General features: G+C 45.9%; 1 protein-coding gene across 1 annotated transcript; it reads left to right on the top strand.

The window, feature by feature from the left end:
- Positions 1–17,617: 17,617 nt before the first annotated feature.
- LOC149862506 (olfactory receptor 6E1-like) lies at positions 17,618–18,565 on the top strand. The gene has a single exon (XM_090053952.1). The coding sequence runs from the start codon at positions 17,618–17,620 to the stop codon at positions 18,563–18,565; it is 948 nt and encodes a 315-aa protein (XP_089910078.1).
- The last annotated feature ends 7,096 nt before the right edge of the window (positions 18,566–25,661 follow it).

Raw genomic sequence — 25,661 nt, 5'->3', positions numbered from 1 at the left:
GGAGTGATATAACCCCAGCAGGGGTTTGAATGAAGAATGTTTGTATGCATTCCCCTGGTGTGAGGTGTATCAGAGAGCATTTATCCTTAAGCCATCATCACCAGGTTACATTTGTGTAATATTATTGATTTTATTATATTCATTATATATTAAAATTTAAATAATACAATTATTTGAATAGTTTTATAACTGTCTGCAAGATGGTTTGATTGTTAGGGGAGGCTCTCTGCTCAGGAACTCTGCAGCAGCTACCCAGGGAACTGAGCAGGGGCACCAGCTATCAGGTACCCCAGGATCTTACTATTCAGGTGCAGGCACAGGTAGTGCTGTGCCCAGGATTTCATATATCTTTCCAGGTCAAGGAAACAACAGTGACATAAAAGTAAAGGAAACCAGTAAAACTTCTGGTTAAGTGAGGAACGTCAAATATGTCCAACATAAATTCAGTGCAGCTCTAATACTTATAAGCAGGTTGCACAGATTAGCAGGAACTAAAGATGTGGTGAGATATTTCACCATAAAGAAGGTGAGCTTTCTATTAAAATTGCAACATTCCTACTGAGATATTTGAGGGAGAGACATTCCAAAATCATTCTTTTCAAAAGGAACAAAAGGCTGTGCCCCAACTGGTTTTCATAGTTTCATAGTTTCATAGTAGCTAGAGTCGGAAGGGACCTAGGTAGATCATCTAGTCCGACCCCCTGCCTTAGCAGGAAAGAGCACCGGGGTCAGATGACCCCGGCAAGGTGCTCATCTAACTTCCTTTTAAAAATCCCCAGGCTAGGAGCCTGCACCACTTCCCCTGGAAGCTGGTTCCAGGCCCTAGCCACCCTGACTGTGAAGTAGCGCCTCCTAATATCTAATCTAAACTTACCCTCCGCCAGTTTGTGACCGTTATTCCTGGTCACTCCTGGCAGCGCACGGGGGAACAGGGACTCCCCCAATACCTGCTGATCCCCCCTGACCAGTTTGTAGCAGGCCACAAGGTCCCCCCTTAACCTTCTCTTGTGGAGGCTAAACAGGTTCAGGTCCCGTAGCCTATCCTCATAAGGCCTGCCCTGCTGACCCCTGATCATACGAGTGGCCCTCCTCTGAACTCTTTCCATATTGTCCACGTCCCTCTTGAAGTGTGGCGCCCAGAACTGGACGCAGTACTCCAGCTGCGGCCTGACCAGTGCCGCATAGAGGGGGAGGATCACCTCCCTGGACCTGCTCGAGATGCATCTGTGGATGCATGACAGGGTACCATTGGCCTTCTTGACTACCTCCCCACACTGCCGGCCCATGTTCATCGTGGAGTCAATGACGACTCCAAGATCCTTTTCCGTCTCCGTGCTGGCAAGAGGGGAGTTCCCCAACCTGTAAGTGTGGTGCCGGTTCTTCCTCCCCATGTGCAACACCTTGCACTTATCAGTGTTAAACCCCATCCTATTCTCATCCGCCCACCGTTGCAACCTGTCAAGGTCAGCTTGTAGCCTATTGCACCCTTCTAGTGCACCCACATCCCCCCACATCTTAGTGTCATCAGCAAACTTGAACAGGGTGCTTTCTACCCCCTCATCCAAGTCACTGATGAAGATGTTGAACAGTGCAGGCCCGAGGACCGAGCCCTGCGGAACCCCACTGCCCACATCCTTCCAGGTCGAGAAGAACCCATCCACTACCACCCTCTGGGTGCGGCCCTCCAACCAGTTGGCGACCCATTTGACCGTGTGGGCATCGACACCACAGTCTCCCAGCTTTTTGATGAGGACAGGGTGAGAGACAGTGTCGAAAGCCTTCCGGAAGTCCAAAAAGACTACATCCACAGCAACCCCTGCGTCTAATGATTTGGTGACCTGATCGTAAAAGGCCACCAGGTTGGTCTGACAAGACCTGCCACTGATAAACCCATGTTGGTTGCCCCTGAGCATGCATTCCCCAGCAAGGCCCTCCTGGATGTGTGCCAGGATAATTTTTTCAAAGAGCTTACCCGGGATTGAGGTCAGACTAACTGGCCTGTAATTTCCCGGGTCCTCTTTTTTTCCCTTTTTGAAGATAGGGACCACATTGGCCCTCTTCCAGTCCTCCGGCACCTTGCCAGAGCACCACGAGTGCTCATAGAGCCGTGCCAGGGGTCCCGCAATGACCTCAGCCAGTTCCTGTAGAACCCTAGGGTGAAGATCGTCCGGACCAGCGGACTTGAACACGTCCAGCCTCTCCAGAAGTACCCTAACTAACTCCTCGCTAACCCCTGGCCCAGGCGTGTCTCTCTCGGGGCCCGAGGGGGGCCCAGCAGGTGGCTGAACTGGTCCCTACTTAGGAAGACAGAGGCAAAGAAATCGTTAAATATGTTAGCTTTGTCATCTGGCGTGATGACTAAGTTGCCCATCGTGTCCTGCAGGGGCCCCACATTACCCGGGACCCTCTTTTTACCCCCTATGTATTTGAAGAAGGACTTCTTATTGTCCTTAATCCGGGAAGCTAGTCCTATCTCCAACTCTGCCTTGGCCCTCCTGACTGCCCCCCTACATCCTCGGGCGACTATAACATAGTCCTTCTTGGCGATGACCCCATCTCTCCATTGGGTATATGCCTCCCTTTTAGCAAGGAGACATTCCCGGATGCTCTTAGTGAGCCATGGGGGTTTATGTGCCCTCCTGCTCCCTTTGACCCTTGTTGGGATTACCTCCCTTTGGGCATGGAGGATCGTCTCCTTAAGGAGCAACCACTCACCTTCGACATCTGATTCCCTTCCCCTCTGGGTCCTCAGCGCTTCCCCAACGATCCTCCTTAGCTTGTTGAAGTCAGCCCTCCTAAAGTCTAGGGCTGTTGCCTTGCTGCAGCCCTTTGCCACCTTACGCTGGATGGTGAATTCCAGCAAGCGATGATCACTGTCTCCCAGGTGGCCCATCACCCGCAGCCCCCTCACCAGGTCATCACCCGTGGCTAGCACTAGGTCCAACAAGGCGTCTCCCCTGGTGGGACTGTGCACCTCCTGGGTTAGATGGAGGTCCTGCACTCTGGCTAAGAACCGACGTGAGCGATCAGACTTGGCTGACTGCTCCTCCCAGCAGATGTCTGGGAAGTTCAGGTCCCCCATGATGACCACATCCTTAGCCCTCACTGCCTCTGTAAGCTGACCTAAGAATTCCAGGTCGAGCTCTTCTCCCTGGTTGGGAGGTCTATAGTAGACTCCCACCGTTAAGTCTCTCTCCCCTGGACTGCCTTTTACTCTAACCCAGAGCACCTCAGAGTGCCCCCCCTCTACCCCCATGCTAATTAACGAGGAAGTATATTCCTCCTTGATGTAGAGTGCTACTCCTCCACCTTTCCTTCCTATCCTGTCCTTCCTGTATAGCCTATAGCCCTTGACACTCACCGCCCAGTCATGTGATGAGTCCCACCACGTTTCTGTGATCCCTACTATGTCAGGGCTGGTGACAGCTAGGAGGAGGGCGAGTTCCTCCTGCTTCTTCCCCATACTTCGAGCATTCGTGTAGAGGCATTTGAGGCCTTCAGCGGTTGTGCCCACTGACCCCCTAGTCTCAGCAATGCCCCGTCCCCCATCGCTTACCTGTTTCTCCCTTTTGACCGTTGGTCTGGGCTCGCTGGCTGTTGCTGGGCCTGGTATCTCATCGTCTCCTCCGCCCTCATCTTCCCCCTCCCCCGACGAGCCTAGTTTAAAGCCCGCCGAAGGAGGTTCACCAACCTGGAAGAGAACACACGCTTACCTTTAGGGGAAAGGTGGAGCCCATCCCATCCCAGCATGTCTCTCATCACGATGTGCCGGTCATGGCTGAGGAAGCCAAAGCCCGCCTCGAAGCACCATTCCTGTAGCCTCCAGTTGGTCTCCGCAATGCACATCTCGTGACGTCTGCCGCGTCCGCTCACTGGCAGGATGGAAGAGAAGACCGCCTGTGCGCCCATCTCCCTCAGCACGCCTCCCAGAGCATGGTAGTCCTCCATCAGGCGATCAGGGGCTCTCCTGGCCGCATCGTTAGTACCCACATGGACAAGGACCATGGGGTAATAATCGGAGGGCTGGATAATGGACTGGAGCATCCCCTTCACATCCTGAATCTTCGCTCCGGGCAGGCAGTAGACCTCACGTGCTGAGGGATCCTGGCGACAGATGGGGCCCTCCGTACCTCTCAGGATGGAGTCACCAATCACGATGACGCGACGCTTCCTCCTCTTAGGCCTCTTGACTCCCGCCGCCCGCACAGGACATTGTGTGCACAAAGTCTCCTCCCTGGAATCTTCCACTGCTCCCTCCTCCTCCAGGGCTGCCAGGACCTCATATCTGTTCTCCAGATGGACAGGAGGAACTGGTGCCGCAACATGGTTAATAGCTCTGGCGCGGGAGACTGTCTGCCACTCAGCAGTGGAGGGCTCATCCCGGGCTGCCCTCTCCTCTGTTGTATCACCCTGCAGAGAAAGAAAATACCTATCAATTTCCTCCTCTGCCTCACGGATTCCCCTCAGCCTGCTAACCTCCTCCAGGAGCTCCTGCACCCGCTCCTCCAGGGTCCTAAGGCGGATACCTACAGGACAGGTGCAGGAGTCCCCAGTCCCTGCCCCCCCAGACCTTGCCAGGCAGTTCCCGCAGGCCAGGGGGTTGGAGGACGGCAGCCCCCCCGAGGGCTCTGTCTGGGTGGAGGCCTCGGACAAGCCCCGGGAAGGCCGCGCCCCCCGGGCAGGGGCCCTGGCAGAACTCCGTGTCGACACCATCGCAGGAGTTGCTGCCCTTACTAGCAGAGCAGGGGTCAGCCTCTGGGCCCCGCCTGCTCGCCCGCCGGCGCGAACGCCGCCGCAAACGCCGGCGCGCTCTTACAGACCGCGCCTGTTTGCGCGCTCTGTTCGCGCGGCTCGGGAGCGCGGCTCCCTACCGGCTCAGCTAAGAGGGACCCGGGGGGCTTCCCCTCCGGATCCGGCTCAGCTGCGCCGGCCCCTCAGTCCCTCAGCCCCACTTACCTTAGGGGGATCAGCTGCTGCTGCCCCCTCAGCTGCTCCGCTCGCCGCCGCCGCTGCTACTGCTGCACTCTCCTCCGCTCCGGGTCCAGAAAGGAGGCACACGTGTGGGAAGGACACACGTGCGCCTGAGTCCCTCTTCTCCCCGCTGCTCCTGACCTCCAAGTTTTGATGGAGGTATTAGCCTAATGGGTTTCTGAAGTACAGAAAAGGTTTAGCTTCTATACTGCTTTTAAACCCAACCTTTGAATACCAGAAAGCCAATGCTCTGCACCTCCTATGAAATCTACCTCGTTTTCAGCTCCAACTTTCATTCCCTAAGATGGGATAAGGTTGGATAAAGGTTGAACTAGCCCTTATTAGGAGGCAACACTCATTGGCTGTGAATTATTTTGAGTAACTTTCAGATTAATTTGAAAGATTTTTAGTTTGTATGACTTTGCAGTGATTCACAGAAGTTAAAACTTAGGTTATGGGGAACCCGTCCTGACACTGATGTTGGCATCTAAAGTGAAGACTAGAGGGGAACACACTGATGTGAAAACACAAAGAATATTATTTCCCACTGCCCTGTACTGCCTTGGGTGATGGCAAACTGACCTGCAGAGTGCTGCAGTTGGATCTGATGATAACACATTCCACTTTTGTTAAACGTTAACCCAACTTCTGGTAATCTTAGTACCTGCAAAATAAGATCAGATTTTGAGTGCAAGTAATACAGGTTTCCCTCAATTTATTTGGGTTCTGTATATGCATATTTACTCTTATGTGATGACCCTTTTTATACTAAAAAATTTTAATATGCAAGGCAAATCCACTCATGCGATCAGCATAGATGCCCCCCACCCCAAGCAGGTAAATCCGTGGGGTGAGGGGAAAGGGCTGTGGGGCCAAGGCTCAACTTACCCCTGGCCCTGCTGCAGCTGCTCTGGGAGCAGCTAACACCACCTCATTACAGCTGCTGGGCTGTGCCATGCCCTGAACCCTCCGGGACTCCACTTGTCCCCATTCACCCCAGCTCCTGGGGTGCAACATGCCATGTTGCAGGCTGGGCGTGTCAGCTGCTTTTGGGTCTGCTGCAGCTGTGCCTCTGGGTGAGAGCAGGGTGCCGCTGCTGGCTTGGGCTGGTGGCAGCAGCGGGCTCTTCCCATCATTCAGTGGTGGCACTGGAAGGTTAGGTTGGGGGGGGGGGGCGCTATGGCAAACTTTAGGGTGGCAGCAGGCTGCCTCCCAGTGCTTCTGCCTGTCCCAAGTGCTGGGAAGTGTCTGGTGCCACCACCAGGCCCAGCCTACAGCAGCAGGCTGCTCTTGTCCCAGACACAAATCTGGGGGAACATGCCCCCTGGGAAGAGCCCAGCACAGCCCCATAGTCCGCAGCCCTCTCAGGGTGCACATAGCAGCAAGATCTGTGCTCCCCCACACACACTTACAGTTCCCTCTGTGGCAGAATGCCACCTTGGTTTCTCCCCAAAATCTCTGCCCTGTGACTCTGTGATTAGATGGGCCAGCACGGAGGATTCACACCTCAGCCTGTCTCTTTAGGTAACCTGAGCTGGCTGCATTCCTGAGGGAGGGGGGAAATCTGCTCCCTCTGCCTACGGGACTGGCATCAGCTACCTGGGTGAGGGGTTTCTATCTGGGGAGCTGGAATCTGCCCGGTAACAGGTGATGTATTTCAAATTGGTTGGCTGACAGCCAACTGGGGCTGACCTCCAGTGGCCCAGGTGAACCAGGTCACAGGGGCTATATAGGTTGGGAGGAGGAGGAGGCTCTCTCTTCTTCGGCCATGAGGTGAAGCAGCAGCAAAGCAGGGGAGACAGAGGAGCCTTGCCATCGGGACCTAGCTCTCTCTCACCCAAAGGCTCCAGAGGGGAAACTGGAGAACTCTGGAAGATGCTTGTGAGTAAGCTACTCAATCGGATTAAATATTTAGCTGGCAGTAACACAGATGCGTAATCAAAAGGCTACCTCAGCCACACTGTTTGCTCTCTAGGATTTCTAAGATATTGCTCAACCCTGTACCCTAGTTTACCCTACCCCTTGTAATCAATAAAGTTCTCCTTTTTGACGGGTGTCGGAGACTTATTGAGGGGTGGGTCTAAATTATGCCTAAGAGACCCCTTAGGTCTGCGGACTAGGGGAGACTTTACTTTTTGCCCCCTTGACTTGGGGAAGTGCCCCAAGTGCCTGTACCGGGTTGAGTACCCGTCGGACTATTAGGCCTGTGTTTCCCCGAGGACACAGGGCCGAGGCAGTCCCTTCTCGGGGTGGTGGCGGTGATGTTACCCCCAGGCTAGCGAGTGTGCTCTAGGAGAGAGGTCGGCCAAGCGTAAGGTGCCCCTAGGGAGGCATTCGGAGTCTGGGAGGTGGTCCGGCGCAGGGAGGTGGGCGGCTCAATGCAGGAGCGCCCCCTACTGGCCCGCCACACCCTCCACTTTGCTCCCTGCTACAACCTGCTCCCCCCAACCCATCCATAGTCCTAGCTTTACTGCCTCCCTCCCTCGCTGCCATGGGGATGTATCCCTATTTCTTACATTATAAACTGGGTTCCCCTTATGCAGATTTGATTTATGCACAGTTTTCCAGGAATGCACGTACTGAATAAATCAAGGGAAACCTGTATTCCTTCCTTGGGAATAATCCACTTGGCAAATAATTCCTTACTTCTTAGGTTAAATTTAATTAAAAATATTGGTTAAAGATTTATATTACTTACGGTTTTTAAAGGGTTCTTCAGGAGAAAAGTAAATAAAATGCTGACATGGAAAACCAACCATTGGTAAAAAATTTCATCCTCTTGGGGTTCACTGATATGCAGAAATACCATGGTCTGCTATTTGTGATTCTCCTGGTTACCTATATCTTGACAACCATGGGAAACATTGTGATCATCACCATCACCCTCCTGGACCATTGCTTGCAAACCCCATGTACTGCTTTCTCTGGAACTTCTCCTTCTTGGAAATTGGCTTCACCTCCACCATTATCCCCAAAGCCCTGTTCAACCTGGCATCAGGCAACAGAACAATTTCCATACTTGGATGCTTTGTACAAGTGTACCTCTATCATTTCTACTTATTTCTCTATTTTATGAATAGAGAAATAGATTAATGTACTATATTGGGGTTCTCAGCTTTCTCAAACAAGAAGTGTGTGACTTTAAGAACACAAGGAGTCAAAATATGAGCCTACAAATATTTTCACAATAACCATTCTGGGTAAAAAATACCCAAATAATGCCATTTAAATCTTACTTGAAGATTGAAAGGAGAGCATGATTTTTTTTTAAGTTGTTGGGAATTGAAAATATTCCTCAATCAGGTTGAAATCTACGGAAGGCTTGAGCAAAAAAAAAAAAAGGATGAAGAAAACCGGGATAAACTTCAAATATTGTATTTGAGGGTTTTTGAACCCCCCCCCCCCCCAGAATGACAACATGCAAATGTGAAGAGTTCTTTATGCATGTTAAAATAAACTTTTACTTTTCTTTTAAGATGCCTTTATTGTGTTTGAAAATAAGGCCATAGTTAAAGAAACAGAAAGGAAAGCCCTAAATATGAGTAAATAGGAAAACTAATTTAAAAAAGAATTCTCCGCCCATTCATTTTGGGATAGTGGGGTTGGTCCATAAAGATGAAAACACACACATGTGCACACCCCCGCCCCCGCCCCCAGCCCCTGCCCAGCTCCTTCCGGTACAGCACACAAGGCCTGCAATGGATTTAACTTATTCTCAGCATTTCATTGATGTCTTTCCAGACAGCATGTCTCTGTGTGCTGGAAAACAATACCTTTGTCTCTTTACCCCTCCCAGACTCACAACTCAACCCTTCTCCCTATGTTGCCTTGAACTGTTCTTCACAAAATCTGCCATTCTTAGGTTTCTTATGAGACATAAAAACCTAAGAATTTCCTTACTGGATCAGACCAGTTGGTCATCTAGTCCAGTTTCCTGAACATTTGCTCAGTTTCCTCTGAACTCAGTAGTCAGGAGCAGAACATGGCACAGCATGGGATATTTGAGGGATAGACATTGGCAGGGGATCGAGGTCTGTAGAGGAGAATGCGTGTGTAGGAACTCAGAACAACCACCTTCAGGAATCCTCCACCCCCAACTACTCATGGGATATATGAATGTGTTGAATATGTACATGTGAATCTAAAGTTACTTGCTGTTGATTCTGCTAATGGCAATGAATGCACAGGTTTACTTGAAGTTTACAAAATGTTTTGTACTTGACAGTGTGGTAGCACCCTTTCCACATTTTTGGCAGTAGGGTTGATTTCTGAATGCCTTTAGACAAACACAACTCCTTTTTCCTCCTCCAAACTCCTCCCTGCACAGGTGCTGACCCTGAACCTGGAATGAAAGCTTTCTTTCAGGGATCTGGAATTTTATTTTCCTCGTAATAAAACATCATCATATTACTTTGAAGCATTTCCAAACTAAATATAAGAGGAAACTTCTTGTTGTTTGGGAATGCTGAAGTTTTGATTTGCTATTTTTACTCCGTTTGGGATGAAAACAGTTCTCAGAATATGAGTATTCCTTAGGAAAATGGAAAAAACAATGATCAACTGATTTGTTTTTTCCATCAGTTTTATTTCACTGTAAAGTTCGTTTAATATTTACTGGGTGAAATGAATTAATGGCTCTAAAGTTCATGCCTCATTGGAGTCATGATCCCAGGCCAGAATGCAGAACCCTCTCTTCTAACAGGGCAGAACCTAGCTAATTTTCTCTGCCTTTTTTCTTTCTTTCCTGGCCCCAGCTGGCTCTCTTTCCTGTGGCCAGCCTCAAGACAGGGGCTGGACAGAGATCTAGGTAAAAAGAAGCCCTTTTCTTAGAAGGTAGAATGCAGCTGGGATACAAGTTCAAATGCTCCTAGGTGGGAGTGGGGACAGCTAGGACTTTGGTTTGCTGCCCCCTGGGCCAGTGACTTAAGTACTAGGGTGGTAATAGGTGTGTGTGAGGTCCTTCTCTTTTCTTACAAATACCTGGTGTGGGTAATTTTATTTCACACACTAATCTATGTCATAGGGGAAACAGGCTTGCAAATTGTGTAGAAATCTCACAAGCGGCAGTCCTGTGTCAGTGCATGAGTTGTTCAGGTTCATAAAACAAGTCTGGATTTCTCCTGTAGATGTGTATACTGGGGATTTTGCACAAGGTGTAAAGCAATTCAGGTGGAGCACATGGCATGCCATACCATCTAATTCATACCTGAGCTCCATGTCAGTGCAGAGGATTGCACAGAATATGAGAGGTGTGCGAAGCGGGCTCCATTTGATTCAGATTGGATTTGAATCAGGGACAGTGTTTTGATTCGTTGATTCAGATCACTGTCCCTGATTCAATTCAGCTGAATCTGAATCTGAAGATTCGATGCTGATTTAGAGAATCAGCGAGTCGTATATAGACACAGCTTTAAAGTTTTTTTTCATACCTTGAGGTAGCAGGCACAGTTCCTGATCGCTGCAATACTGGGGTGCATGGAGCATCCAACAGGAGTGCGGGGCGGGGCCTCCACATGCTCGGTGGCAGACCTGGAAGCGAACCAGAAGCACTTGCGGTACACTTCCAGGTCTGCCGGGGAGTGTGCTGGGCCCCCCCCATGCCTTCCCAGCTCAGCAATTGGCCACAGGGGGACCCCCCCAGGTACCCCCCCCAGAACCAGGAGGCGCCAGTCACTAAGCCAGGGAGGACTGTGGGAGGTCCCCCAGCATGCTCCACGGCAATCCTGGAAGTGGATCGGAAGTATTTCTTGTCCACTTTTGGGTCTGCTGCTGAGCACACTGGGGACCCCCCTGTAGTTTTGTGGGTGTTGAAGCAAAATTTTAAGTATAGGTGCTGCCAATGCATGAACTCAGTTTGACTGAGAGTGGAAAATTCCATACAGGGCCTGGACTACCCTTTCTATGACCTCAGGAGCTGTCAATCAGCCCTGACCCACTTTCAGCTCTGAGCAGACTCAGTTGCTATGCAGATCTTAGTGCAGAGCATGCCCAGTGTACGACTGGAATGAAGTAATACCTCTAGAAATTTCTCTTAGTCAAGCAGCCTGATTGGCTATAGGGCTGCTATAAAAGGTCTGAGGGCCCCTCCCTCTGCGGGGAGAAGATCGCGTCACTGCAGACAGAGGCTGGTGTTTCCAGGGACTGTCTGGCAGTCAGGCTCTTGGGCCTACTGGTCTCCTTCCCCAGATTGGCACTCTGTGCTGGTTAGAGCGATTGCGGTTTTGATCTCCTGGTTCCCGATTCAATTTGACCGATTGCTGACTATGATTTTGGACCATCCCACTAAGACTTCACCTCAACATTCTGGCATCCCGACCTCGGCATTACTCTACGACTACTCGATCGTCCACCAATATTGGACTGGCGTCACGTCTCGTTTTCATCATTCACAGCGTTACAGTTAGTTTGTTGTTCGTGTTATCCACTCAATGAGCTGTTGACCAGCCCTGGGACTAGGTCTTTGACTGAACCTCGTGGGCCAACAGACCCCTTTGTTGTTCTTGTTATTCGTAAGTTTGTAAACTGTAACTGAAGACATCGTTCTCCTACGCACCTAAGCGTAAGTCAAATAAATTTCCAACTTGTTTAAGAAACCGCTACGTTTCCCGTGCCTCAGTTCTCCATAGCCAATAGAACCCGGCCTGTTATCGTGTCTAATTGCCACCCCGGCCCACCGTGACTCTGGGGTTTAGTTCCCCACCCCGGGACAGTGGGATGTTCCATATGCCCCAGCATCGCAGCACTCATGACCCCTCCTACCTAGAGGTATGTAGAAAAAACATTTAAAGCTGTCTCTATGTCCAAATCTCTGAATCTTTCTGAATCTCTCCAAATCGATTTGGAGTGTTCCGATTTGATTCAGTAAGATTAAAGTGTCCTCTGATTCAGTTCGGATTCAGAGGTTCGGCCACTGAATCTGGCCAAATCTCTGACAAATTGAACCAGGGACCAAAGCTTCATACATCCCTACAGAATACCTAATCTTTGCTTTATTTCTTGAAGAAGACACCTGATCAGAATGTGTCAAGAGGCCTGCTCAGAATGTGTCTGCTTTGCATAAAGGGTATTGAATTTGGCTCAAATCTGCAATTATTGGATTGGTGGTGGCAGTAAATATTGTTTTTCTTATCCCTCAACTGATTTCTATAGCTCCCCTAAACTCTTAGCTTTTTTTTTTTTTAATATAGTACTATGAACATCTGATTAGCACCTTTATAAAATGTTGGGCTACTGCTCACACCAAAAATATGAATAGAGTTTAAATCCTCTCTCTACTCCTGCACATGACATATATGCTGATCTTCAGGTAATTTAGAGACATGGTTCATGTTGAGCATGGAAGGATACCTGCCTGGACTCAACCATTTTCTAATACATGTAGAGTGGAATTCTGTTTCCCTTTGAAAAGCTTAGGCTAAATACAGACAGTTAAAAAGCCCAAGGCTGAATTATTTGAGTCTTCGCAGGTTATTTTAAACTGCAAAGATTCAAGTGAGAAACAACTGGACACACATTTACCTTTGATTCAGGAAATGCAGCCACATGCCTGAGGTGGCTCAGGCCAGAAGCCAGGGGGCATTAGAACATGGCTCTCTGGCAGTAGCCCGCATGTGTGTTCACTTCCTCTTCCTGCTGCCCCCAAAGTCTCTGGGTTTGAGATGCTGGGGGGCTGATTTAACGTGAACCAGAAAGGGGTCTCGGAGAGACATTTCATAAACCGGTTTGACCCAGATCAGTTAAGTCTGATGATACATTTAACCACGTGTATCTTAAATCAGTTTCAGTCATTTAGAAACTGGTTTATGTGCACTGTGCTTTTGTTTGGTTGCAGGTTTAAACCAGTTTCTGATGACTTAAACATAAAGTTTATGTGTAACTTCTGTCCCTAGCCTTAGTGGCAGTTGCCTAGCTACTGTTTTCATAAGCCTATACATGGAGACTGCTCTCTGGCCACTTAGGTACATGTCCTAGAAAAAATGTGGGGAAGAGAGTGCTCATGTTTGACCCTAGTAGCTGAGCATATCAGGCACCTGACTAGATCATTACAGAAGAGGTCATCACTAGTACTTGGACAGCAAGTGCACTAGCTACCAGGCGATTGAGCTAAAAGTTTCAAGGGCTTCCCTCTTTCTCCCATATCATTCTTCTTTCAGCAGATATGCACACAAGGAGATGTTATTTTCCCACAGGAAGAAATGCCAGTAGAATCCAAAGCATGACCCAGTGCCAAAAATTGCTGTTAGGCATCCAGCATAAGTGCTATTTAGGTGCCTCAAAGTGAAGTAGGTTTAAGCGAGCCCTCATGATTTTCTCTGTCTATTCCATCCACTGCCAATTGACAGTTAAACATAATAATTATATTACGTGCTCCATTCAGGGGTTCATCACTGCAGGGTGCAGTGACTTACTTCACGATAGGAGCAGACCACTGAGCAACAGCAGGTTATTGGACACAAAGAGCACTCAGTAGCAACCCCACTTTTAAAGCTACAAACACATTTGCCTGTCCATGGGCCATCATCTAAAGAAACAAATGTTTACAACATTTCAGTTAACCAAAAAACCATAATACAACACTGACAAGAGAAACAAAAGCAGAGGAGCCTGCAATAAAAATCTATTGGCAATGTGAAATTATATTGCTAGATTAATCAGCGTATGGCTTGTTAACACATTCTGTCATAATAGCATACACAGATCCCTTGAGCATTTCATAATGAGTCCTGGACCAGCCTACTTGTTCTAAACATTATATATTTTCATACCATTTAACAAAAAAGTCTTTATTGGCTACTGGACAGGAATCATACAAAACTCAAAGTGCAATTAAAGTGGAAGACACTGGGGCAGAGGAGACAGAAGTATTATAGGAGCATTGAATGATTTGGAGTGTAAGCTACCCTAGTTGTTCTAAATATAATATAATATTCCCCTTCAAAAATGTGTGTGCATATGTGTATGCCAAATGTCACAGACTCTCAATGAGTTTCCAGATAGTTTCTTGTTCATTTTAAAATATGCTTCTAGTTCCTGATCTAGTGGGATTGCATTGATGCATGGAAGACCCCTATAATTCATATAGGGCAGAAATTAGTCAAGTGTTGTACAGGGGCCAGTGGCTGTTCTAAACCCCATCTACTAGCTCAGGTCATAAAATCATAGGGAAGTACAGCTGGAAGGGACCTCAACAGATCATCAAGTCCAACCAAGAATTGACTGTGCAATCTTGGCATTATTTCATATATTTCATAGACATTAGGGCTGGAAGGGACTTTGTAAGATCATCGTGTCCAGCCCCCTGCCCAAGGAAAAGTAACTCAGCTAGGGTGAAAGGATCCCAGCAAGATAAGCATCCAAATGTTTCTTAAAAGTGTCCAGAGTAGGTGCTTGCACCACCTCTGTCGGGGGGGTTTACTCCAGGCTTTGGGGGTTCGGACAGCAATGAAGTTTTTCCTTAAGTCCAGCCTAATATGGTTTTGCTGGAGTTTGTGACCATTGGACCTTGTCATCCCTTGGGGAGCTCTGGTGAACAGGTTTTTCCCCAGATTATGATGCACACCCCTTATGTACTTATAGGCGACCACCAAGTACCTCTGAGACTGTGCTTCTTCAGGCTGAAGACTCCCATGGCTCCCAGCCTCTCATCATTATGTAACGGGAAGTAATCACACTACAGAAGACAGAAGACTTACAGAAAAATGCAGTAGTGTTGATGGGATCAGCAGGTAGGGCCCTTTTATGTCTGGTATGTCAGATGTACCAGGTTTAGAATGTTGTTGCAGCTGTGATGGTTCAGAGCATAAGTGACAAGAAAGTTTCTTTTTTTTTTTCTTGCTAATATGTTACTATAATGGAGTATAAAATTGGTCCGGAGGTACTATGATCTTTGTCACCTCTTAGATAATCAATGTAGCTCCATTCAAGGTAGTCATGACGACTAAACAATCAGCAACAAATACTGGAAAATGACTAATGTTATTTCCAAATGTAATTTGAGGAAGATTTGAGTCCCACACTTTCAGCTGGAAGACACTGTGTTAGAGTCATTATTTTATGCTTATTTTAAAGAGTTTAAGAACTTGCCTTCGGCCTGCTTTAGAGTAAATTCATTTGTGTAATAGTGTTGAAAAGCAAAATGTTCAGTAGAGGAACACTTGACATTACTCTTTTGGTTTGGCAAACATATTGGATTGGTTATCTGAACAGAAAAAAAATATGCATGCCCATGCATGTTCTTTTCTTTATCTTTTCCCTGAGAGCTTTTCCCCTAACTTGACTTCGGCCTGCATTAGAGTAAATTCCATTTGTGTAACAGTGTTGAAAAGCAAAATGTTCGGTAGGGGAACACTTGACATAACTTTCTTTTCCCCCCTCTTTTGGTTTAGCAAACATATTACCCTGGAAATCTGAACAAAAAAAAATATATCTTGCATGATCATGCAAGCTTTCCCTAAGAGCTTTTTCCTGAGAGCTTTCCCCTGAAATTGCAACCAGGAGCCAAAGGTAACAGGCTCCCACTGCATTTTCAGATGTTAATACTTTCTTTCAGGTCCCTTTGTGATTATGCATTGATGTATGGAGACATAACCCCACATTTAGGCAAGCAGTCCTAAATGTCATGTTTACAAAGATTGGAGAGAAAAATCTGAACCTGAAAACACATGTGGATGGATAAAATTCAGTGATTAAAAATGTATTTAATATAAATGCTTTATAATTTACTTTATTTAAATTATAATCAAGTTTTCCTTTTAAAAATATACCAGCTTTAAATGAAATCTAAATTTAATACAGCATAGGCTAAAGTATATGTTTAGTATAATCTATTAAAATATTTTAAATAAATTTATATTCGGGTCAATGAGTCACTAATAAAACCTCTGCAGTTAAATGCTGATTTTCATGTATAGAAGAAAGATGTTTTTCTATACAGGAAAATCATGCTTCCTTACAAGAAAATCAAAGAACTGTCCTGTTCTTCTCAACATCCGTGAAGGAAATGATGCCAAAAATGGTGGAACTATCACAACTCAAGTAGTCAACATTGTGGTAAAAGGAAATGTAGGAGTTTTGCTGAATACCCTGAAATTTGTTTTCATAACCTTGGACAACTAACAGAAAAAAATGCAGATGTGTTATAGATTCTGCTGAAATTTGGAAAGAACTTCAAGAAACATTAAGACAAGAAATACCCAACAGGAAAGTTAAATTGTAGATAGTAAAGAAGCAGATGGATCAGGCACTTATGCCACCTCGTTTTCTTGCCAATGTTCTTTACACAAAATACTAGGGTAGATGTGCAACTGCTGAAGAGGGAAGTGCTGCTCTGACATGGGCAACAACTGGCCATGCGTTAATCATGCCACCTTAATAAATGTCAGAGCTAGAGGTCATCCATTCAAGCAGACCCTATTTTCTGAAGGATGTTTGAAGACAGTCACACCATGGACCTGGTGGAAATCATTAGTAAAGCACCTGGAACTAGAACTTGTTGAAACTTTTACCAGTAGCAGCCTCTTCCGAAGGAGCAGAAAGAATATTGCCTTCCTTTTTGACTCTTTTGTTCAAAGCTGACAAGTGGATTCGGAGTTGAAAAAGGCACAAAAGCTTATTTTTCTTTTCTGGTCTATGAATAAAAGTGGGGAGAAGGACGTAAACATTTTCAAAACAGCCTAGGTAAAACAATGACTGTCTCATTTAAGAGAGAATTAGGCAAGTAGGAACTTAAGCTCAAATGACTTTCACCTAGGAATTTTAGAAATGTTTCTCCAGAGTGACCTGAAATAATTTGTTTAATTCACTGTTCACAGTTCATACTTCTTATACTGTAACAGTTAATACTAGTGTTTAGTATATTATTAAGTTGAAAATGGGTGCCATGCTTTGTTTAAAAAAAAGTTTCTGCATCCAAAATATTAAAGTTTTGTTTATTGAATTTGAAGTGCTGTTTTTGTGTGTTGAATTAAATTCCAATTGCTATCTTAATGCAGCTTGACACATATACTTTCAATAAGTTCATCATCTAGTGAGGAAGATATACATATCTTCAGAACATGTTAAATGTTGGTTTTCTAACAGTCTGAATATATTAAAATACACACAGACATCCTCACACAGAAGAGTTTGCATACATAGGAAATGTATGTACCAAATCTACTGTAAAATATGTATTTAGATTTAAAGCAACATATTTTAATTGTTATATCCACCAATGAAAACTCAGCTTTCTTTTAAAAAAACATAAACACAAATACAAACAATAGGAAAATTGATAAAAATCAAATATATCAGACTTTTGGCTTGGTCATTTAAATCATGATTTAAATCAGTGATATAAATTAACCTGATTTAACTCAATGCACCCTGGAACAGAGCAATCCTTTCTTTTCACTGTTCTGACTTGGGACATTGGAACTTGAGCCAAAAGACGGAGAATTCTAATGTTGTCAGGGATGCAGCGCTGGTGTGGTCAGTGGTTATATATTACAGAATCCAATGGGTCTTTACTGACTTAATCCAGGCGACAATCTGGTCCAGAACAGTTCAATATTGTTACTCAGTGAAGAGGCAGAAAAGACTTCATCTCTAAAAGAATTGCTACTTTAATTATTTTCTATTTCCCCTGCAGGAACATTCAAATGCTGTCATGGAGAACCAGACCATGGTCAGGAATTTTGTCCTCTTAGGTTTCACTGAAGTACAGAACTTAAACACTCTGATCTTTCTGATTCTCCTGCTTACCTTCATTTTTACCGTCCTGGGAAATATTGTGATTATCACCATCACCCTCCTGGACCATCGCCTGCAAACCCCCATGTACTACTTTCTCCGGAACTTCTCCGTCTTGGAAATTGGCTTCAATTCCACTGTCATCCCCAAAGCCCTGTTCAACGTGGTGTCAGGCAAGACAACAATTTCTGTAGCTGGATGCTTGGTACAGGCGTTCCTCTATTTTTTCTTGGGTACTACTGAATTCCTTTTATTGGCAGTGATGTCTTTTGATAGGTATATGGCCATCTGCCACCCTTTGTCCTACACCACCATCATGAATGAGCGTGTTTGCAAAATACTTGTGCTGAGCTCTTGGGTGAGTGGGTTTTTGGTACACATTGGACCATTACTTATTTTATTCCATTTGCCCTTCTGCAGCCAAAATATCATTAACCACTTCTTTTGTGACAGTGCACCCCTGATCAAACTTGCCTGTGCAGACACCAGGCTCCTGGAACTGCTAGGTTTCACAATAGCTGTGTTTTCTCTCTTGGGCACTCTCAGCATCACAATCATGTCCTATGCCAGAATTATCTCCACTGTCCTGAGCATTCCTTCCTCTTCAGGGAGGCAGAAAGCCTTGTCTACCTGCATGTCACACTTCACTGTTGTCTCCATTACTTACAGCAGCTGCATCTTCATGTACATCAAACCTGCGGGCAGCAGTGGGCTAGATCACAGTAAGGGTGTGTCCATTCTCAATATAGTGGTGTCTCCTTTGCTAAACCCTTTCATTTACAGCCTGAGGAACAAACAGGTTCAGGAGGCTTTGAAGCAGGCTTTTGCCCAGCGGACAATCTTTTCAAAAGGACCAAGACTATAATGGCTACAGGAAGATTTAACAATGAAGGAAATATGGAGAATAGAACAATAATGGCCTTAAACAGTATGTGCTGATGGTTTCCTCAGCAACATATTAGCAGATATTCTGTTGATAATCCCTAATTCTACTTTTGGGTTTTAATGTTTTCATTCTCCCTTGCACAATTTGCAAAATCATTCCTTCCATATTCTTTCTTACTATTTGTCCAGCTGTCTATATACATTTCTTTCTTTTTTTTTACTCATTCTTTCTCTCTCTCACTATGTTTCTCTGCCAGGAGTCTTTATCATTGGATTTGGATATATATGACCCCTCTTCTTATGTCTCGTTTTAAATCTCTGACCACATATTTTATATCAATGGTAATATAGACATATTGTATTATGTACAATATACATTTACAAAACTTATTTATATTCATAGATAAACAGGGGTATAAATTATTGTATGACAGGGACTGATCCATGCAGTGCATCTGTGTTGTCACGCCACCACGCCGATTCCTACTGTCCCCAGTACTATGGGAATAAACAGACTTTAGTATAATCTGCCTGAATTTTGTTTATCTCTCTTCCAGCCACAGGTGTTAATGGCCCGCTCTCCTTTTTAGGGCCCTCACATGCTGGTAATCAAGCTATCCTGTCTTCTGCAATTTTGCTTTATGTTAACTTCTCCTATTTCCCATGCCTACAGACTGTTTATAGCTGTAGCTGAAAACTGTAACTTGGGTGTGGACACATTAACTCAAGCAAATATTTAAAGCACTGGACAAGAACTACTGAAAAAGGCTACATTTTGTTTTATGAAAGAAAGAAGTATATTTAATTCTAATTACTGCAGGACTACTGAAGAAGCAGCTTTTCATTTATATTTGCGAGACCATTGGCTTTTCGTAGTTAATAGATAATGTAATAAATGTATGCATATTCCAAAAAATGTTTTTGCTTCAATCCTAAACTGAATAATGTAGCCCTAGAGCCCTATCATATGGGAAAGGGCAGTTCTAAGCAGGGTGCATTGGAGCCATAGCACCCCACTTCCATAACAAAGGTCACTTTCCAGAAGCTCCACTGCCTTGTGGACTCAATTCCTGGCTCTCCTGTTATGTCCCAAGCACAGATGGAGCCTTGGGCTGAAATGGGACACCTGTGGGTTTATGGTGCTGCCACTTTCCCTGGCCTAGCTCATCTGAAGGTGATGATGTAATGTTAAACGTTAGAGTCTTGCACATGGGGCATTTTTACACATGGATTGCCACAGTGCCAAGTGCTTTGCAAAGCGCCCAGCACTGGTTACTTATAGTTGTGTAGGTGGCGAAACATGCATCAGTGTGCAGAAAATGGCAATGGTATGCTTTTGAACTTAAACACCTTGTGAAGGAGCAAGTGCAGCAGCGGTGGAAAGACCCAGAGAATGCCGCTTCCAGAGCTGTTACCATATTAGGATAGCAGCTCCGTGTTTGGAGTGCAGCGGCAAGATGGGAGCTTCAGTGGGGGAGAAAGTGGATAGAAGAAGAGAAAAAGAGGAAGAAAGTGGATCCCCAAGGGATCAGCAGCTTATCTGAAGACTTCTCGCGGCACTGGGGGAAGAAAAGAGCTCCGAGAGCGAGGAGCGGATCCCTGAAGAGACAAAGCCCGTAGGACGCGACCTGTGCTTGGGACATAACACAGGAGCCAGGAACTGAGGCCACAAGCGGAGTGGAGCTGCTGGAAAGTGACCTTTGCTATGGAAGTGGGTGCTACAGCTCCACTGCACCCGGCTTAGATCTGCCCTTTCCAATACGTTAGGGTTCTGCCAACCTGGAAAGAAAGCAAAGAAGAGAGTGCGTTTGACACATTTCTATCCCAGACTTGGAGACAGTGTTTGACTGCCCATCGAGAGGATTTTTGGCATCGGACATACACAGGATAAAATGTAGACTCATATGCCAGCAGAATAAAGAGAGTGTATATAGCAGAGTTTGAAGATAAAAGCCCGCAAGGAAAACAGAAACACAGGTGGACAAGAAAGAAAGAGACTTTGTTTATTGATACTAAGTTCCAACCAGTCAAGTTAATAGTAATAGCATAAGAGCATTATAGAAGTAGAATTACCAAGATGATATTATAGGTAAGATTTAAAAAAAAAAAAAGACAGTTTCTGCCCGAAAGCAAAGGAAAGTTGTACAGTGCGATAAAAGATAAAAATAAAGACAAGTTTCAATCTGAATCAGACTGATTATCTATACCGTTGAGTGCATGTGAATATTTGCAGAAGTGAGTGAGATAATTTACCCATAGTGCCTGTAAACCACTAACAGAGACCTAATAAGAATGAACAAACAAACAAAAATTTAGGACAACCCTCCTGACTAGTGACATCAAAAATTTGAATATAGAATAATAACATCCAAGATGTGGCAGGTGGGAAAGTCGGGTACCAACGGTTCATTGGGTGACTATAGAGTGGTAAGAGGAGGCAGCCTAAGCACAACCACCACGCACCTTCTATGTGTTTTAGTTCAAAAGTACACCGCTCCCATTTCCTGCATGCTAGCATGATTTTACTTCTGCATGCAATGCAGCTCCATGCACATCAGCTCATTTGTGGAGCAGGCTCGATTGACTGAGTCTGAGCTCTGCTCAGGGTCCATGTGTGAGACTTTGGTGTGTCTATGAGGAAAGAGACTTGTGAGTTTAAGGCCTTGCATCTGAATAGAGGCTGCTTAGTTCTAGTGAGTCTGAGACAGTATGAGGCTAAGGGTATTTGGTGTGTGCCTAGTGTCTGTGAGGCGATTGGAGGTGAGTGTGTATTCCAGATAGAGCAAGACTGCCTGGTGATCTCTCTGAGAGTGCAACCATAGAGTGGGACCAGTGCCAGTCGGCCAACAGACTCATGGTAACATATCACCCAGTCCCTGGATTGAAGGAGAGAGAGTACCCTAGAGAGAGGAAAGTCTTCTGGGAAGGTGAGGAATTTGTACAGTTGCCATTGTAAGCATAAGGCCGGAGAGCCTGTAACAGTCAGGCTCTCTGTCTCTGTGCTAGTGTAAATTGTGACATTCCTTGAAGCCCTCAGACTGAGGGCTTGCCTTCTGCTTTATTCTCACTTACTGTTTTCTTACTTATCATTGTAAATAATCTTGTAATTATTGTAAATATTATTGTTGTGCATTATCATTAATACAGTCCTGTGGTCTCCAGTTTAATTGAAAAGTCTGCTCATTTGTTTTTGCAGTGGGATAGCACTGGGCTTCAAGTGTACACCTATTTCCTGATAGCTTGTCTCCATGTCCTGGAGGAAAATATGTACCCCTTTGTTACCCTTCCCAAACTCACAGATCAACCTTCTTTCCTAGGTTGAAATTTGAATGAACAGCTCTTCAGGAAAGGAGTGTGGACAGCTAGAACTTTGGTTTGCTGCCCCTAGGCTAATAGATGTGTTTGGGGGCCCTCCTTATTTCTGGCAGGTACCTGGTATAGTTGATTGTATTTCACACACTAGTCTGTCACAGGGGAAACAGGCTTCCAAGTTGTGTGGAAATGCCAAGAACAGTCATCTTGGATTAGTGCACAAGTTGTTCAGGTTCATAAAAGAAATCTGAATTTATCCTGTAGCTGTCTATACAATAGGCCTGCTCAGAAAGTGTCTGCTTTGCATTAACAGTATCATATCTGGCTAAAATACTACAATGGTTGGATTGCTGGTGACAGTAAATATTAGGGCTGTCCAAAGCTCAGTAGCCAATTCAATTCATGGGAGACTGGGCCCGATTTGGTGGCCACATATCCAAATCAAACTGGGAGACCTATTAAGAGGTCCAAGTCGATTCAGAAGCCTCCAAATCAATTTGGAGAGATTTGGAGATTCGGCCATAGGTTAAACAGGCAGCAGTCCTTGACGATGCTGGACACAGCTGCCTCCAGCTGGTAAGTCTGTTGTGGTGGGCGGAGGGGGGAGGGAAGGGGAGCTGCTCTTCTGGTGGCTCCTCCAGGGGCTTTAGCTGACAGTCCAGGAGAGCATGGGAGTGGGTGTACGGCCCCGGATCTGCGCTGGGTGGGCTAGGCTGGGCTGCACTGGGCTGTGTTCCGTATGGGCAGCAGAAGGTGCTGGGAGCAGGGGCTCTGCTCTGCTGCTACTTGTCCAGTGGGGGCAGGGGTGTCTGGGATGTGGGCATAGTAGTGCTGGGAGTGGGGAGTATGCCCTGCTGCCACTTGCCCAGCAGGAGTGGGTGTGGGTGTGGTTGTGTGTGCGTGATGCAGGCACAGTTTGCTCCGGGTGGAAGGCGCTGGGAGCGGGGCTCATACCCTCCTGCCGCTTGCCCAGCTGGGGCAGGGAGGCACAGCATGGTGCCTCAGCACTACCTCAGACAAGCGGTGTGCAGCAGCAGAAGCTGCTTCAGCCTCCCCACACCTTCTGGACAAGCCATGGCCATGGCTGGGCGATTAGAGGCAGGGCATGGGGGTGGGCGCATGCACCTGGATCAGGGGTGGGGCTGGCGGCAGGGGCTATGGGGAATTTTAGGGTGGCTGCAGCCCCTGCATAGTGCCTGCTCCACTGTACTGAGCTCTGGGCTGGGGCGGGGCTAGCCACCCAGAGTGCAGCCCTGGCTCCACCCACCCATCAGAGCACAGCCAGGTGGTGGGCAGCTGGGGCTAGCCTCCTGGAGCACAGCCCAGCCTAGTCTGCCCTGCGCAGATCCAGGGGAACATGCTCACTCCCATGCCCTCACAGACCTGAGGCAAGAGCCACCGGAGGAGCTGCCGGAACAGCAGCTCCCAGACTGGTGGTGCACAGCAGTGTGCAGTGGCAGGATCCCCACTTCCAGAGTCCCATGTGCCACCCCGCACTGCTTGGCAGCTTGTCCCAACCCCAGTCTCAATCCCTCCCTCGCTGTGAGGGTGTTGGTCTGCCCCCATCACGCCCCTTCCCTCCCCCCTCTGCCCATCACAGCAGACTTACCAGCTGGAGGCTGCTGTGTCAAGTGTGTTCGAGGACTACTACCTGTCTAGTCTATGGCCAAATCTCTGAATCAGCGCCAGATCTCCAGATCCGAATCAGCTGAATCAAATCGACAGTGATTCAAATCACCAAATCAAATCACTGCCCTTCCAAATCGGCCATATCCAAATCCAAAGCAAATACTTGCTGCTGCACAGGCCTAGTGAATATTTATATTTTTTTCCAGGCCTCACCTAATTTCTATAGTTCTCATCACATCTTAGGATTTTTTTTTTTATTATTTAATAATAGAATGGGTATCAGGTTACCAACTAAAAGAAGATGTTGGGCTACTGAAATCCCCTCTCTACTCCTGCATATCACATCATCTCTACCCTTCAGGTGGTTTAGAGACACGTTACACATTGAGCATGGAAGGAAGACTGCCTGTACTCAGCCATCTCCTTAAACATGTCGGGTTAATTCTTTTTCCCCTTGCACATCTTACTGGCAGTTCCCTAGCTGTCTTTCTGCCTTTGTTGTTGTTGTTGGGGTTTGTTTGGTTTTTTTTGTTCCCTGCTTTATTCTTCATTTGCATAAGACTGTACATGCAGACTAGTGTCTGGTCACTTATGTACATAGCCCCAGAAATGTGTGTAAGAGGGCCCATGTTTTACCCATACTGAGCAGCTAGGGTACCTGACCAAGTCATTACAGAGGAGCTCATCACTACAACTTGGACAGCAAGTGCACTAGCCACCAGGCAAAAAGTTTCAAGGGCTTCCATCTTGTTCCCTCATCATTTTTCTTCCAGCAAATATGCACACAAGGAGATCCTATTTTGCTACAGGAAGACATACCTGTAGAATCCAAACAATGACCCAGTGCCAGACATTGCAGCTAGGCATCCAGCGTAAGTGTTATTTAGGTAGGTGCATGAAAATGAAGTAAGGTTAAGCCTTCACTGTTTTCTCTGCCTACTCCATCTATTGCCAATTGACAGCTAAAGTATAATACTATTGCTTGTAATTCTATTGCTTGTTCTTTTCAGGGGTTCATCACTGCAAGGTGTAGTGAGTGACTGCAGGATAGGAGCAAACCAGTGTGCAACAGCAAGTTATCTGACACATGCAAAGGGCACTCAATAGCACCTGCACCTTGAAAGCTACAAACACATTTATTTGCCTTTCCATGCCCCATCATCTAAAGAAACAAATCTACGCAAAATTTCAGTGAACCAAGAAACTTTATTTCATCACTGACAAGAGAAAGAGAAGCAGGAGAGCTCCCAATAAAAATCAATAGACAATGTTAAGTTATACTACTAGATTCATCAGCCTATGGCTTGTTAACATATTCTATCATATTAGCATACACAGGTCCCCAGAGCATTTCATAATGAGTGCTGGACCAGCCTACTTGTTCTAAACCTTATATAGTCTCCTACCAGTCAAGAAAAAAAAGTCTGTGTTTTGCTGCTGGGGAGGAATCATACCAAACTCCAAGAGCAATTAAAGTGGAAGTGGATCATCAGGTGGGGCTCTTTTATGTCTGATATATCAGATGCACCAGGATGAGAATGTAGTTGTAGCTGTAATGGTTCAGAGAATACATGACGATCAAGTGTGTTTTATTTTTTTCTTGCAAATATGTTTCTAAAATGGAGTATTAAATTGGTCCTGAGGTACTATGGTCTTTGTCCTCTCTAAAGCTAACCAGTGTTGCTCCATTCAGGGTAGTGGCATGACTCATAATTTTAAAGCATTCAGAAGCAGATACTGGAAAATGAATGATGGTGGTATTTAAGGATGGGATTTGAGGAAGATTTGAGAACTACACATTCAGCTGGAAGATATTGGGGTAGAGTCAGTATTTTATCCTTACTTTTTAGAGATTAAGAACTTGCCTTCTGCCCACTTAGGAGCAATTTCTGTTTATGGAATAGCTTTGAAAAGCAATATTTGTACTATGGGAACATTTAAATTACTCTTCTCCTCTTTTCATTTAGCAAACATACTAGAGTGGAAATTTGAAAAGAAGAAAAGGTTATCTTGCAGGTTCATGATGTTCTTTTTTTTATCTTTTTCCTGAGAGCTTTTTTCCTTTACTTGCAACTAGGAGCCAAAGGTAACAGACTTCCAGTGCTTTTTCTTATATGAATACTTACCGGGTCCTT

This window comes from Crocodylus siamensis, chromosome 6, assembly GCF_052110815.1.
Source record: "Crocodylus siamensis isolate JL-2025a chromosome 6, ASM5211081v1, whole genome shotgun sequence".
NCBI classification, from domain to species: Eukaryota; Metazoa; Chordata; order Crocodylia; family Crocodylidae; genus Crocodylus; species Crocodylus siamensis.
Note: the sequence above shows the minus strand (reverse complement) of the source record. Positions and strands in the feature narration are given on the sequence as shown.